Source organism: Mugil cephalus, chromosome 20 (genome assembly GCF_022458985.1).
Source record: "Mugil cephalus isolate CIBA_MC_2020 chromosome 20, CIBA_Mcephalus_1.1, whole genome shotgun sequence".
Classification (NCBI taxonomy): Eukaryota; Metazoa; Chordata; class Actinopteri; order Mugiliformes; family Mugilidae; genus Mugil; species Mugil cephalus.
The window spans coordinates 13,141,838-13,155,044 of NC_061789.1; the positions used below are offsets into that span (position 1 = coordinate 13,141,838).

General features: G+C 45.1%; 3 protein-coding genes across 5 annotated transcripts in view; 1 reads left to right on the forward strand and 2 right to left on the reverse strand.

The window, feature by feature from the left end:
- Nucleotides 1-13,207, reverse strand: part of rps2 (ribosomal protein S2) — a 24,841-nt gene continuing 11,634 nt past the window's right edge. The window contains exons 3-10 of one of the 3 annotated variants that reach the window (XM_047571899.1): nt 10,640-10,644; nt 6,597-6,603; nt 1,783-1,920; nt 1,596-1,685; nt 1,003-1,110; nt 564-897; nt 211-302; nt 1-125 (exon numbers count right to left, since the gene is read on the reverse strand). In XM_047571899.1, the coding sequence (XP_047427855.1) occupies nt 45-125; nt 211-302; nt 564-897; nt 1,003-1,110; nt 1,596-1,685; nt 1,783-1,917 (840 nt within the window). In that variant the 5' untranslated portion in view covers nt 1,918-1,920; nt 6,597-6,603; nt 10,640-10,644 and the 3' untranslated portion in view covers nt 1-44. Of the gene's footprint in view, nt 126-210; nt 303-563; nt 898-1,002; nt 1,111-1,595; nt 1,686-1,782; nt 1,921-2,208; nt 2,246-6,596; nt 6,604-10,639; nt 10,645-13,207 lie in introns of those variants that run through there. The other 2 variants (XM_047571897.1, XM_047571898.1) reach the window with 2 other exon arrangements.
- rnf151 (ring finger protein 151) lies at nt 2,771-4,898 on the reverse strand. Its single transcript, XM_047571904.1, has 4 exons — nt 4,503-4,898; nt 3,798-3,967; nt 3,614-3,710; nt 2,771-3,356 (listed from the first exon to the last, which is right to left on the reverse strand). The coding sequence occupies exons 1-4, from the start codon at nt 4,503-4,505 to the stop codon at nt 2,889-2,891; spliced, it is 738 nt and encodes a 245-aa protein (XP_047427860.1). The 5' UTR covers nt 4,506-4,898; the 3' UTR covers nt 2,771-2,888.
- tbl3 (transducin beta like 3) overlaps nt 4,957-13,207 on the forward strand; it is a 12,432-nt gene continuing 4,181 nt past the window's right edge. Inside the window, exons 1-17 of the mRNA XM_047571868.1 lie at nt 4,957-5,140; nt 5,252-5,303; nt 5,547-5,642; nt 6,304-6,351; nt 6,457-6,598; nt 6,688-6,772; nt 7,258-7,428; nt 7,539-7,614; nt 7,720-7,816; nt 7,928-8,154; nt 8,251-8,392; nt 8,879-8,937; nt 9,033-9,133; nt 9,222-9,357; nt 11,808-12,047; nt 12,137-12,207; nt 12,822-12,978. Coding sequence (XP_047427824.1) covers nt 5,109-5,140; nt 5,252-5,303; nt 5,547-5,642; nt 6,304-6,351; nt 6,457-6,598; nt 6,688-6,772; nt 7,258-7,428; nt 7,539-7,614; nt 7,720-7,816; nt 7,928-8,154; nt 8,251-8,392; nt 8,879-8,937; nt 9,033-9,133; nt 9,222-9,357; nt 11,808-12,047; nt 12,137-12,207; nt 12,822-12,978 — 1,932 coding nt within the window. The 5' untranslated portion in view covers nt 4,957-5,108. The remainder of the gene's footprint in view (nt 5,141-5,251; nt 5,304-5,546; nt 5,643-6,303; nt 6,352-6,456; nt 6,599-6,687; nt 6,773-7,257; nt 7,429-7,538; nt 7,615-7,719; nt 7,817-7,927; nt 8,155-8,250; nt 8,393-8,878; nt 8,938-9,032; nt 9,134-9,221; nt 9,358-11,807; nt 12,048-12,136; nt 12,208-12,821; nt 12,979-13,207) is intronic.

Genomic DNA, 13,207 nt, shown 5'->3' on the forward strand with positions numbered 1-13,207 from the left:
TGGTGTTCCAGAATGTTTATTCAACAATTCTCTGTACAAAAAGTTTAGGAGGTGGAGGCCTGCACAGCCTGGCCCCTCTGCACAGACACCCTGGTGTGAGTCTTGGCCAGATGGTCAGTAAACTCCTGTAACAACAAGGAGAGAGTCAGGTTAAACAAATAAACATAACATATTAGACATCGAGGTTCTTTCATTGGGCTGTGTACTGACCTGATAAGGAGACTTTGTGAAGACTGTCTCCTTCCACAGATCAGGGGTCAGGTAGCTGTAAGTCTTTGAGATGGCATCAAAGGTGGCCTTAGCTGTTGGGGAGAAAGAACAAAATGAGCATGTGCTGAATGCAGAAAGACGTGGGGCAGTCTCCCTGAGAGAAAAAAAAAAAAAAAATGTTGGGCACCAAAAATGGGGAACAGAGAAGACGACAAAAACGTCTTCCTGCCGTGCAATGCTCGTTTTCATTTCTCTCCTGATAACGACAACTACACCACGGCAGAGGTGAAGCTGAGCAGAGCAAGGAGAAAACGGTACGCGCATACAACCGAGACGCCCGGCAGAAATCTTACCGAAGTTGCCGAGGGTGGCCGTGCAGCCTCTGGCGGAGGTGTAGCAGTCGTCGATACCGGCCATCATGAGCAGCTTCTTGGGCACGGGGGCGGACACGATGCCGGTACCGCGGGGGGCGGGGATGAGACGCACCAGGACCGAGCCGCAGCGTCCGGTCACCTTGCAGGGCACGGTGTGGGGCTTGCCGATCTTGTTACCCCAGTAGCCTCTCCTGACGGGGACGATGGACAGCTTGGCCAGGATGATGGCGCCGCGGATGGCGGTGGCCACCTCCTTGGAGCACTTCACACCCAGACCCACGTGGCCGTTGTAGTCACCGATGGCAACAAAGGCCTGTAAACAAAGATCGGACACCATTTCTTTAGATTTAGACACCATTAACTCAATAGCTTTTTTTGTAATTATTAAAAAGACCTACACATCGTTAATTACGCTCACCTTGAACCTAGTGCGCTGACCGGCCCTGGTCTGCTTCTGGACGGGCATGATCTTCAGCACCTCGTCCTTCAGACCAGAACCCAGGAAGAAGTCGATGATCTCAGACTCCTGCACACGGGGGGGGGGGGGGAGGGGGATGGCATTTAGTTTCATCATGGATAGTTGGTTTAACTTTTAAGCAAATCAGTTCTTCCCATTTCTGCACCTTTAAACCCAATGGCACAATCAGGTCGCATAAACTCACTACTTGCCGGTTTATTAAGCGCAACTGCGAACAAATGCATTCCCGACTACATCTTTGCTCCATGAAGGTTAAAGTACCATCAAATTTGAAGTGTACAGAAATGTTTGTTAGTTTCACAACCCATTTGTCAGCCGGTAATAGACATGCCAAGTTGTGTGTATTTAGTACAGCATAACAGCACCTCAGTCATCTAAAACCATCAATATTCATATAAAAGAAACAGTATCAGTGATGAAGGAGCATTTACAGCTTAAAGTCACTTGGCTTTTCAACATCTGAAGAAATCGCTCACAGAACATGACATTCAGCTGTATTACTTCAAGTTACGTCTTAATGCCAGGATGCTCACCTTGATGGGCAGAGAGTACAGATAGATCTCCTCCAGGGACTTGATCTTCATGTCCTTAACCAGGCGGCCCAGCTTGGTGACTGGCACCCACTAACGGAAGAGGAAACAGCGCTCCGGTTAAGCCACAATAAACGCTGGGATTATATGATAGAACTAACAAAAAAAAAAGAGATAGAAAATAAAATACCTCCTTGTCTTCGGACTTGCCTCCACGGGGACCGCGGCCCCTGCCACGGCCTCTCCCGCGTCCACGGCCCCGGCCGCGGCCACCTGCGCCAAAACCTCCGCGAAAACCTCCTCTACCACCGGCGTCGTCCGCCATTTGCTGCAAAGCAAGAATGAGAATGAGATACAGTCAAAATTCAGTCGCTAAATAAACAACAGAGCTTCGCAACATCATCTTTCCGTCTCACAGGACACGAGAATCGCCGCCATATTCACGGACAAAAACTCATACACAATAATTACGCTTTCGTTCAATTATGTCATTAAATATATGGCGTAACTTGAAATATCACATTCGGGTGTAGCGTTAAAGGTAAAACTGAGATGTTTAGTTGAATGATGCTTAAGATAATTAAGGATTTTGATGAGGGTGATAGATCCGACGTACGACTTACGTGATTGTTAAAACAGGAAGAAGGCCCGAAAAAGGTTCCGCCGGGTTTTATGTGAAAGGTGTCATCGCGATACTTCCTCCGCGAGATAACGTGCTCACTAGTGCCCCCTATGGGCAGCCTTTTCACTGGGTTCAAAACATGACTTGTATTAAATGACTTAATAAGTGTATAAAGTCCATGATAAAATCTAAAATTTCTACTGATGTGCATGTAATTTTTATCCATACGAAACCTCTTGATACAAATACATTATTTTAAAGCAAATCTTTGTATATTTTATGTTTATTGCACAGAATACCTAAACAACTTCCCTGTATAGGTGAGCATATGTGGCAATAAATCTGATTGTGATTCAGAACCTAGGCTAATATTAGTATTGTTTTACTTATATTTGTTTTATGTTGAAACAATGTAAGAAAAGCGGTGATTCAAGAGCATGATCTTTTTGGAGGGTGTAGTTTTACGAAGGTTTTTACAAAACAATGGAAGCATGTGTTGATACCAAACATTACAATTCAATAACACGTTAAGACCAGAAGCAGATATGAAAATGTGTAATGTTAAATACTTTATTTACAAAGCTGCTGAAAATTCTCTAAATGTACCCACATATTAAAAAAAAACACGCGAAATTATACACAGCAGTAGCCAACCAGTAACACTGACTCGTCCCTCAGCCGTTGCTGTTGCTACTTGGAGTCCCGCCGGAGCTGCCACTGCTCTCCCCGAGGTCGTCCTCCTCCACCTCGTGCAGGTCGTCCATCACCTCCAGGCTCTCGCAGATGAGCCCTATCTGCCTCTTCATGTGAGCCATGGTGCTCTGCATCCGCCTCATCTTCCTCTGGAGGGCGGTGGCGATGGCCCTGTGGTTCCTCTGCCTGGCCTCGTACTCCTGCCTCAGCTGCTTGTAGCAGTTGTGCTGCGTCTGGGTGTGGTGGGAGAGTATCGTGCCGCAGCCCATGTGGCACGGCTGGCGCCAGTGCTCGCAGTGGCGCGCGTGGGTCTCCAGGTCCCTGCGGAGGAGCTGCGCCCTGCAGCCCTGGTACGGGCAGGGGATGAGCTCGTACAGGCAGCTCATGCTGTGGCAGTACTGCTCCGAGAGGGAGAAGGTCTCGTCGCAGCCACGGATCTCGTTCTTACACTGCCAGATGCACAGGTGGACGAAATAAACACATGACATGCAGAATTGTATGTGTACACACTATAAAAATAAGATCATTCACATAAATGCCAATAGAGACGGAGAAAGAACTAGAAAATACTTCTGGAATATAACTGATTAGAGCTGCAGCCTCCACCTAGATTCCAGATTTTCTATCCTAGTGTGTTCTCCTCCACATCATTTCATTGTATTGCTGACGTTGTGTTGACAAATAAACTGATGATCCTGTTTCTGACCTTGATCTTCATACGGCCAATAGATTTGCTCAGCTTGAACATGACAAAGATCAGGCTCGGGTTAACCGGCTTCCTGCAGCAGGGGCAGGTCTCCTGCCTGTGGAATGATAAATTGGGCATCTCTTACAGTTAATAATTTCATCCAATTGACGGCTTTGTTCTTTGTTTATTTTGTGTTTCGTACCTTTTTAGCCACTGTAAGATGCATCTCTTGCAGAAAATGTGGTGGCATGCCGCTCTTACAGGACACCTGAGGACCCCCTGGCAAATGGTGCAGATCAGGTCGTAGTCCGGAGCTTCCACAAACAGCTCCACGTCATAGCCGCCGCTCTGAGTCGACACCTCTGGGTCCGCCTTGATTTGGCCGATGTAAATACAAACTGTTATTCTGGATTTAACCGTCTTTAATGAAATTAGAAGGCAAAGGTGTATGGCAGCTGCGGGCCGTGACGGCGACCTGCCCACAATGTATTCAACGTGAAGCAAAGAGACAACAAAACAGAATTGTTCTGGAAAGTCATATGACCAGTCACATGACTGGCAAAAGCACAATACGTTGAATAACCCAAAATGATTTCAGGACATGAGATCATTTTAAAATGTGTTCAGCATTATCCGCAATGGTGTTTTTGCTAAACCAAATTCAAAAACCTAACCTAAATTCAAAAACCAAATAAATAAATAAATAAATATTCATACAGCGCTTTAAAAGACAAAAAATGCTAGGATACACTTCACGGACTAAGGAAAGTAGTTTTTTCTCAAATTAAGGATATAAATTCACATGTACATCCACTACAGTAAAAACAAACAAACAACGGAAATTAAAGATGAAAAGAAACACGTATTAAATTAAATAATAAATAAAGAGAAGCTGCCCTATACTCACCATAACAAACTCCTTTCCTTTCCATTCCCGGCGATGGTTTACTCCCTATCGATCCTCTCACATGTCACGCAGGGAACACACCCCCGTTATCAATACAACACACGCATGAACATTCCTGACGAAACATGAAGGAGGCAGGGCCCCCGGACAAATGGAAACAGTAAATTATATAAAAAGGAGCTAGATAATTCCCTGCTGTTCGGACAGGGTCCACCTGTCAAACGTGAAAGCTGAAAAGCTGCCGAAGTAGCGTCTGTTGCAGTAAAAGATAACGTTCATTTCGACAATAATGATACACGTTACTTCGGTTTTGCTGAAATAACATTTTAATATATGTACTCTAAATTCCCATAAACTACCAGTTGTGTTTTGTTGACATTAAATTTCTACACAGGTTGAAAAAGCTTTTACGGTTCAGAAAACTAAAACAACAATCCGTCCAATCACAGCTCGGTGCGTTCCGATGACGTACAACGTGTGCGACTCGGTTATCAACATGCGGGATGGACGCCTTGGCTGTAGCCAACGTGTGTGACGAGAAATAAATTATTTACATTGCAAGTGGCGCCTAATTATTCGGAGTTTGGGGCATTTCTCGCGAGCAAGATGGCGAATATCAATCTCCGATTCAAAACGAAGTGAGTTTTACACCGCACGTGTAGAAGAAGCCCAGGTGTTGCTAGCGGGCTAACGCAAACTAGGCTACGGCGGCTTCACTTCACGGTCTCATTTCTCTCATTCTCTTCCAGTTATGCTGTTTCCAGCAAGATCGAGCCGTTTTACAAAGGAGGCAAAGTGCAGGTGCGTTGTCTGCACTGACATGTCAGTGTGTAAGGATGTAGTACGTGCTGGGTTAACTTGACACGATTTTAAGTGAGACTTTATGGAAATGCCACATTGTCATAAGGTTGAAAGACTTCGAGGAGGCACGTTTGGTTGTGTATTAGAGGCCAAAATGCCTTGATGTATTGTCCGAAGTATGGGGCTAGTGACTAAAACTCATCGACTTGACCTTTAACCTCCCTGTCTCTATTTTTCCCCCAGATCAGCAAAGATGAAAACTACATCTTCTGCACATGTGGATCTCGTGTCAATGTTTTGGAGATCAGCACAGGGAAGATCGTTCACTGTGTGGAGCATGTGAGTGCAGTCTGATTATGTTTGAAGGGTTAGCAGCTACATTAACAACAACAATGTATAGTGCCAGAGATTGTAATAATCCATTATGACGCATTAAAAGGTGACAAAAGTCAATCGCAACAATGAAATGGCACTCGCTTGTCAGTTCATTAGGTACACTAGTGAAAACTAGTGATTTCTAATATAACACACCAGTTCTATAGTGTTCAGCATTTGTTTAAAATACCTGAGAGCTGATGATTCAGCTGTGTTTTCCTTTTGGAAGCTGTGGTTTGTAGTACTGTTAAATTACATATGACACATATTTGTGTTGCTTTGAATTTCAGTCAGGAACAGTCATAAAGGTGGATTAAGTGCAGCACCGTTATACTAGAACACATTTATTTTCCAACATACTGAGCTGACAAGTGAGAGAAAGCCTTATTTGGATGTTGAAATTGTAAATGTTTAAATATACCTTATAATAATGTGCACAGTTGTGTCACAGTGTGTGAAGTGTGACATCACCCGGAGACATTCTCTCCCATTTATAACAAAGGAAATACATCTTGAACTTTATAGGTTCTCCTACTGATAATGTAAAGACCTAAGATGTGACCTAGCTAATGAGAACATTTCCGTTTCTGCTGTCTTCTCCTGTTTGACAAAATTTTCCACGAAGGACGATCAAGAGGACATCACATCGTTTGCGCTCAGCTGTGACGATGAGGTAAGCAAAAAACCTGACTCGACTGAAATGACTCAAAATTCACGATGCAGTTACTGGTGTGCCATTTAAAAAGCCTTGACTGTGTCTTTGCTTACTGTGTCACAGTTTCTGGTAACAGCCAGCAGGGCTCTGTTGCTGAAGCAGTGGGACTGGAGGCAGGCCACCTGCGTTCGCTCCTGGAGGGCGATTCACACGGTTCCTGTTGCCAGTATGACCTTTGACCCCACCTCCACCCTCCTGGCAACAGGTCGGCTATGATGTAACTAATTAACAGCGATTATCTCCTCCCTAATGTTTGGCATCACATAGTTGACAGTGTTTCGCTTTGTCTTGCAGGTGGCTGTGATGGCACCATAAAGGTTTGGGACGTGGTGAAGCAGTACTGCACTCACAACCTGAAAGGGTCGTCTGGTGTCGTACAGTAAGTGGACGCAGCTTGGCCCTTCTTGGAAATACAAAAATACTTTTACATGTGTGCCATACAGCAGGGGTCTTCAATGTTTTTCAGGCTAAGGATCTGAAATTGGTTCAGCAGTGATAGGGTACTGTGTACAGGAGGCTTAGATTACCAGGTCTAATGTGGAGCTGCACTGTTGAGCTCCCATATCGCGAAAGATAACATCTTCTGACCCCATTTATCCCTTAACTTAAATGTGTTGGATTCAGGTTAATGTGAATCTAAAGAAATTTGTGGGGGAAAATAATTTAAAAAAAAGTCTAATCAACCAAAGACCCTCCTGCAGTACCTCCGCGGCCCCCTAGGGGTCGCTTACTCCCTGTTGCCGTACAGAATGGTATATTCACTGGAAATCCTTTATAGGTCTTTATTGTCACAAATGTAAAAGAAACTGTCCATTTTGTAGCTGGAATTAATAAATTACTTAAATCTTCTGTTTATTTTTGCAGCTTGGTCCAGTTCCACCCAGACATGGACCGGCTGCAGCTCTTCTCCTCCTCTCTGGACTGCGGCATTCGGCTGTGGGACCTGCGCTCCAGCAAGTGTGTGTGCGTGCTCCAGAGCCACTACAGCGCCGTCACCTCCCTCAGCTTCAGCCTGGACGGCGACACCATGATCAGGTGCGGCCGGCGCGCAGACGCAGCGGATGTGGCTGATGTCGTCCGTCAAAGTGCCGTGAGTGTGTCTGAAACGCCGACGCGCGTAACTGTTTCCTGATCTTTACTTGCAGTTCCGGCCGAGATAAAATCTGCACAGTGTGGGACCTAAAAAGTCGGGAAGCGAAGAGAACGATTCCGATCTACGAGGTAAGAGCGTGCAAAAGCTTTAGTTGATAACAGAAATTCATTTTTATACTTTTCCTGCTTTAAAAATACTTCATCCTCATCAGTGCATGTCGTCTTTATCTGCAGGCTGTGGAAGGTGTCACGCTCCTGCCTGAGGAGACAGATTTATCTGAGATTGGCGTGAAGACCAAGGGCTTATATTTCATCACAGCTGGCAGCAAAGGTTTTTTCAAAGGCTCTTGAATTTCCCTGAAACATCTCATCTGTGTCCCAAATCTAAATTTTGTGCTTTAAATATCACTGTCACACGCCAATGCGTCCGTCTTCCCTGCAGGTATAATGAGGTTGTGGGACGCCAACAAGGCGCGGTGCGTCTACACCCAGACCCTCTCCTCCACCCTCGCCCCTGCCTCTGGAGAGGAGGAGGAAGAGAATGACGGCGACAACCCCCGTAGTCTCACGCACCTCTTTTACCTGCCTGCCTCCTCCAGACTGGCCACAGTCACCGCAGAACACAACATAATGTTCTACAAGCTGCCCGACCTCACCACAATGCAGCAGGTGAGCGCGATATTTAGATCCAATCCTGATGGTTATTACTTGGGAATTGCACCGTTTTTACAAATTTTCGTCGTTTGATCTGTCCGTTTGCTCCAGTTCGTGGGTTACAATGACGAGGTGCTGGACGTGAAGTTCCTGGGGAAAGGCGACAGTCACATCGTGGTGGCGACCAACAGCTGCCAGCTGAAGGTGTTTGAGCTGCTCACCAACAGCTGCCAGATCCTCTACGGACACACAGGTCGGTCACCAGCAGAGGGCAGCACGTGAACACGGTTCTGCAGCGGAAAAGTGTTGCACTGCATGCATGTACATCAGGGGTCACATACAGTCCAACAATTTATAGCATAATAACTTATAAGTAAAGACAACTCCAGATTTCTCCATTTGTTGTAGTGCAAAGAAGAGCAAGTAAACTGGGAGAATGTTTACATTTAATAAACTATCCTTAAACTATCCTTGACACCTGTGATCTGACAGTGGTAGTCAGATGAAAATAGTTTAAATAAAAATACGATGAATTGGGTATAAATGCAGATGTATGGAATAATTAAAAGGATGCAGATCTAGGAAGTATTAAAGCACAGGGGGAAAATGTAAAAGTAGCAACGAAACCAGAATTCTAATCAGATTTTCTCGTCTTTGTGCGACTCGCCGAGCAGGTCGGATGGATGTTTATCTCTCCCTCTTTTTCTCTTCTTTTTTCCCCCCTGTTCATCTCCCCCAGATACTGTCCTCACGTTGGACGTGTTCAAAAAAGGCCAACTCTTTGCAAGCTGCGCCAAGGTAACAATAACGTCTTTTAAACATGAAAGCTTTCCATAGATAGCAGCATTAAACCACGTTGAAGCCAACAGACACATTGGTGCGTTTGTCTTTAGGACAGGTCGGTGCGTGTGTGGCAGATGGACGGTGGTCGGGTGAGATGTGTGGCCCAGGGCTCCGGCCACACCAATGCTGTGGGCTCCATCACCTGCTCCAGGTAAAACTCCTGCAGGTTTTCTTATCACAGGTACCTGCCACGTATGCACCATAAACGGATTTAATGTGAATCTGATCCTTGTGTCCAGGGTGAAAGCGTCTTTCATTGTGACTGGTAGTCAAGATTGTACCGTGAAGGTGTGGGATCTGCCGGCAGACCTCTTTACGACAGAGGCGGACATCCATCAGCTGACCGCCCGCACCACGGAGAAGGCACACGATAAGGTACAAGACAGTTAAGGAACAGGAGGGAAAGTAACTCCTGCAGCCATTTTGTCTGCATAAAAGACAATATTTCTTCTCCAAATCTGAGCCTGGAACTCCTATGTGGCATGATATGGTTGGCAAATACATCAAAATCTAAATCAAACTGGAACCGGTCCAAACCTTTTGACAGGCTTCTCCTGCTCCAGGTGCTTAACAAAACATTTTTTATTTGCACGCTTGGATAAACCGTCACTGATGAAGGAGATTAGGTTGAAATATCGAAACAAGAAAAAAAGCAATTGTTGGGAAATACTTTTATCCTTTAAAGTTGTTCTAAAATCCGCTGGCACGTTTCCTCACCACGAAAAACACATCTCTGGTTGGACTAAATGGTTAATCTTCAACTACTTTGTCCGCTGTCTAAACACTCAGAGCGAGCCTTACTTAAGAGGGATTGTGGAGGCTTAGTCTCTGTTTACACTTAAATGAGAAATTCGATGACACAGTGAAACAAAAAGCTCTGTAAAAGTGACAACCTGTTTGAACATTAATCTCCAATACCGAGTACTGCTTGTGACGCCTTGTACAAGCGAACACCCGTTGAAACAGCACTTTATATTTGGCTAAGAAATCAAATATTTGGTCAACAAAAACAGGAAGTGTCCAGTGAGCAGCAGTTTCCTGGGTAAAAAGGCCTTGTCAGTGCCAAACATCAGAGGAGAGCAGTGAGACTGGTTCAAGCTGGTAGAAGGAAAACAGTAACTCTAAACTGAAACCTCTCTGAAACAGAGGATCACATCTGAAACCACAACACGCCAAACATGGAAGTGCTGCGACAGCAGAAAACCAGACGCAGGATAAGAGCAGGAACAACTGAGGCTACAGCTCACAAGGGTTCAACAAAATTAGACAAAAGAACATTCAGTGTGTTTACATGCATGTGAAAAAAACAAAAACCAATGATTCCCTTAATCCGACTTAAACTGGAAAACTTTAGCACATGTAAACACGTTACAAACTAATATCGCTGAGTTCTACTCATCCAAATAAGACACCCCCCACATATATACGCCTTAATTGGAGTTTAACTAGACAACACGTTTTTGAATGTTTAGGTCCCGTTTAGTCTTTGTATCAACGATTCAAGCTGGCGGTGGTGGTGTTGGGGTGACTTTGGGCCCCTAGTAGGCGGTTTAGACTTCTGCGTTAAGTTGACAGCGCAGACCCTGTGAAGAGGCTAGTGCCAGAACTGACACGGACCTTTCCGAAAAATGTAACTGTACGACTCGCCACAGGCCACAAGAGCTGTGATTGTCGTGTTTCCGCTTTCGTATTTCCAGCTGCTTCTCCAACTCCACCATTTCCAAACTGATTGTTTTGGGTCAGTACAGATGGAGCACATCCTTGAAGGTTAACTGAAGAGGTTCGGAGATACAAACATTCGTGTGACTTGTCATCAGCAAAATTTCGGCAAAAAGTTTCAGTCGCCGCTGTCGAAAGTGACGCAGGAAATGGAAACAAAAATGCACCTGACTCTCAAAAAAGACGCTGCTCCGACTAGCGTTTCGGGTTTGTTGTTATAGGCCAAGCCATAAATGCAAGCGTAAATGGCTTGCGCTGGCAATTTGTGTAAGTTACAGCCTCTATGTGCCACAGTACTCTAAAAGAGTCTTTAGACTCAATGGCTACTTCCAGGCTCCACCACATTTCTGATCACCCCCTCAACTAATAAGCTAACATGTTTCTTTTTATATGGTTGCACGGTGTAAATATCAACTTCTAGATTATAAAGCTCTCTCCATTAACTGTAGGAATGCAAATAATGTTCATTGTTTTACAAGTGAGGTGGTTTATTTATTTCTCAAATCCTGTCTAATACACGCACCAGCGGTGACTCAGTCCCAAGCTATGTAAACGGTGTGTATTCAAGTTAATCTTTTCTTAAGAAAGTTTGCTCACTTCTGGATCTGAATACCATTTGTAAGGTGACGGCAAAGTTTGGGCACGTGTGGGTTTTTTTTTGTTTGTTTGTTTTTTTTGCCTGCTGCACGTACACTCTTCTCATTCAAGATATGCAATGCAGCAATTTCACAACAGGAACTGTCATTTAGGGCGGCATAGCGGCTAGGTGGTTAGCGCTGATGCCACCCAGCGAGAAGGTCCGGTTTGTCTGAGTGTTAGACCTGGGATGGCCTGGCCACCTGTCCAGGGTGTACCCCGCCCCTCGTCTAATGACAGCCGGTATAGGCTCCGGCAACCCCCCAGACCCCAGTGAGGATCAGCGGTAGTAGAAGCTGAGATGAGAATTGTCAAATAGAGGTTTCAGGAGTGTCATTGGTTTTCTTGCAAATTGAACTCCCCTATATTTCCATATAAATTCTCAATGCAGCTTCTTTGCTGATTTAAACTTTACTGTTAAAAATGATTCCTCATATTATTTACGTCCACGTCTTTCTATATTCCCACAGGATGTGAACAGCGTTACAGTGTCGCCCAATGACAAGCTCCTGGCCACGGGCTCCCAGGACCGCACGGCCAAGCTGTGGTCGCTGACGGGGGACGGGAACCTGGCCCTGCTGGGCGTGTTCCGAGGCCACCGTCGCGGCGTTTGGACCGTCTGCTTTTCACCGGTCGACCAGGTGCTGGCCACCTCCTCCGCAGATGGCACCACCAAGCTGTGGAGCCTGCAGGACTTCAGCTGCCTCAAGGTGAGGGGGACGATAGTGCGTGCACGCGCCACGAATCCCTTTAGTCGTCGGTGTGGACTTTGAAACTTTTTCCCCTCTTTGTTTTCAAGACGTTCGAGGGCCACGATGCGTCCGTCCTCAAGGTCGTCTTTGTGAGCCGAGGCGCTCAGCTGCTTTCCAGGTAACCGCACTTCCTCATTATATTAACAAAAGAGGCCTGTTCTGTTACCACGTTGCAGAGAAATGAGTCAGTTCATTTAAAAATAGCAGCTTCGCATTGTGCTGTAGATTAAGGAAACGAGACGATAAAATGCCTGATTTGCCCTTATCGCATTATCTCAGATGGCTGATTGTTTTGGCTCATTTCAGGGAACCATCATTTGTTAAGCATGTCGAAAAATGCAAACAAGGCTGTGTTTTAAAAGCAAAGCTATATTCTAAAGATGCTCGTCTGTATCCATGAGATAAAAAAAAAAAAAAAAATTTGTTCCATTTGTGCACCGTGATAGACAAGTGTACATCAATTACATCCATAATCGTTTATTATGTCTTCATGCTCGCTGCTATAAGCATGAATTAATATTTTTTATTAGCTTCAATTTTCAGATGTCGGATTCATATTTTGAACCTTATTCAAAATCTTCACATTTGAAAAGCTTAAACCTAAGAATATTTGCATATTTGCCTGATTAAACAAAGTAAAGATTATTTGAATCATCTTTGTTTCAACACTTTTTTCCAACACGCGAGTCCTGTGGTGTGTTTAATTTAATATTTCCTTATCGTGTTCCACAGCGGCTCCGATGGTTTGGTAAAGCTGTGGACCATAAAGACCAACGAGTGCGTGAAGACGCTGGATGCCCACCAGGACAAAGTGTGGGGTCTCCACGCCAGTCACAAGGATGATAAGATGGTGACTGGCTCAGCAGACTCTCATATCACCGTGTGGGTGGTAAGTAGGTTTTGACTGATGGAGGATTTAAGTGGACCAGATGATTCTTTGTTAGGCTTCTGATTGGTCTGCTGACCACCAACCAACCCTATTCTTTGTCAAGTCTAGGCTCCCTTTGTTGGGTTAGACAAACAACAGCAATGCAGGTATCCATCCCATAGAAAATCCTTCTGATTGGTGGTCGGCAGACCAATCGGAAGACCAGGAAAGTGTCAACCAGCAATCAGAC

Bases quoted from the DNA above. Each gene is read 5' to 3' on its own strand.
- rnf151 (XM_047571904.1), bottom strand. The intron at 3,711-3,797 runs GTACGAAACACA...ATCATTCCACAG, and splicing joins ATCTTACAGTGGCTAAAAAG to GCAGGAGACCTGCCCCTGCT. The intron at 3,357-3,613 runs GTCAGAAACAGG...TGCATCTGGCAG, and splicing joins TTGGCCGTATGAAGATCAAG to TGTAAGAACGAGATCCGTGG.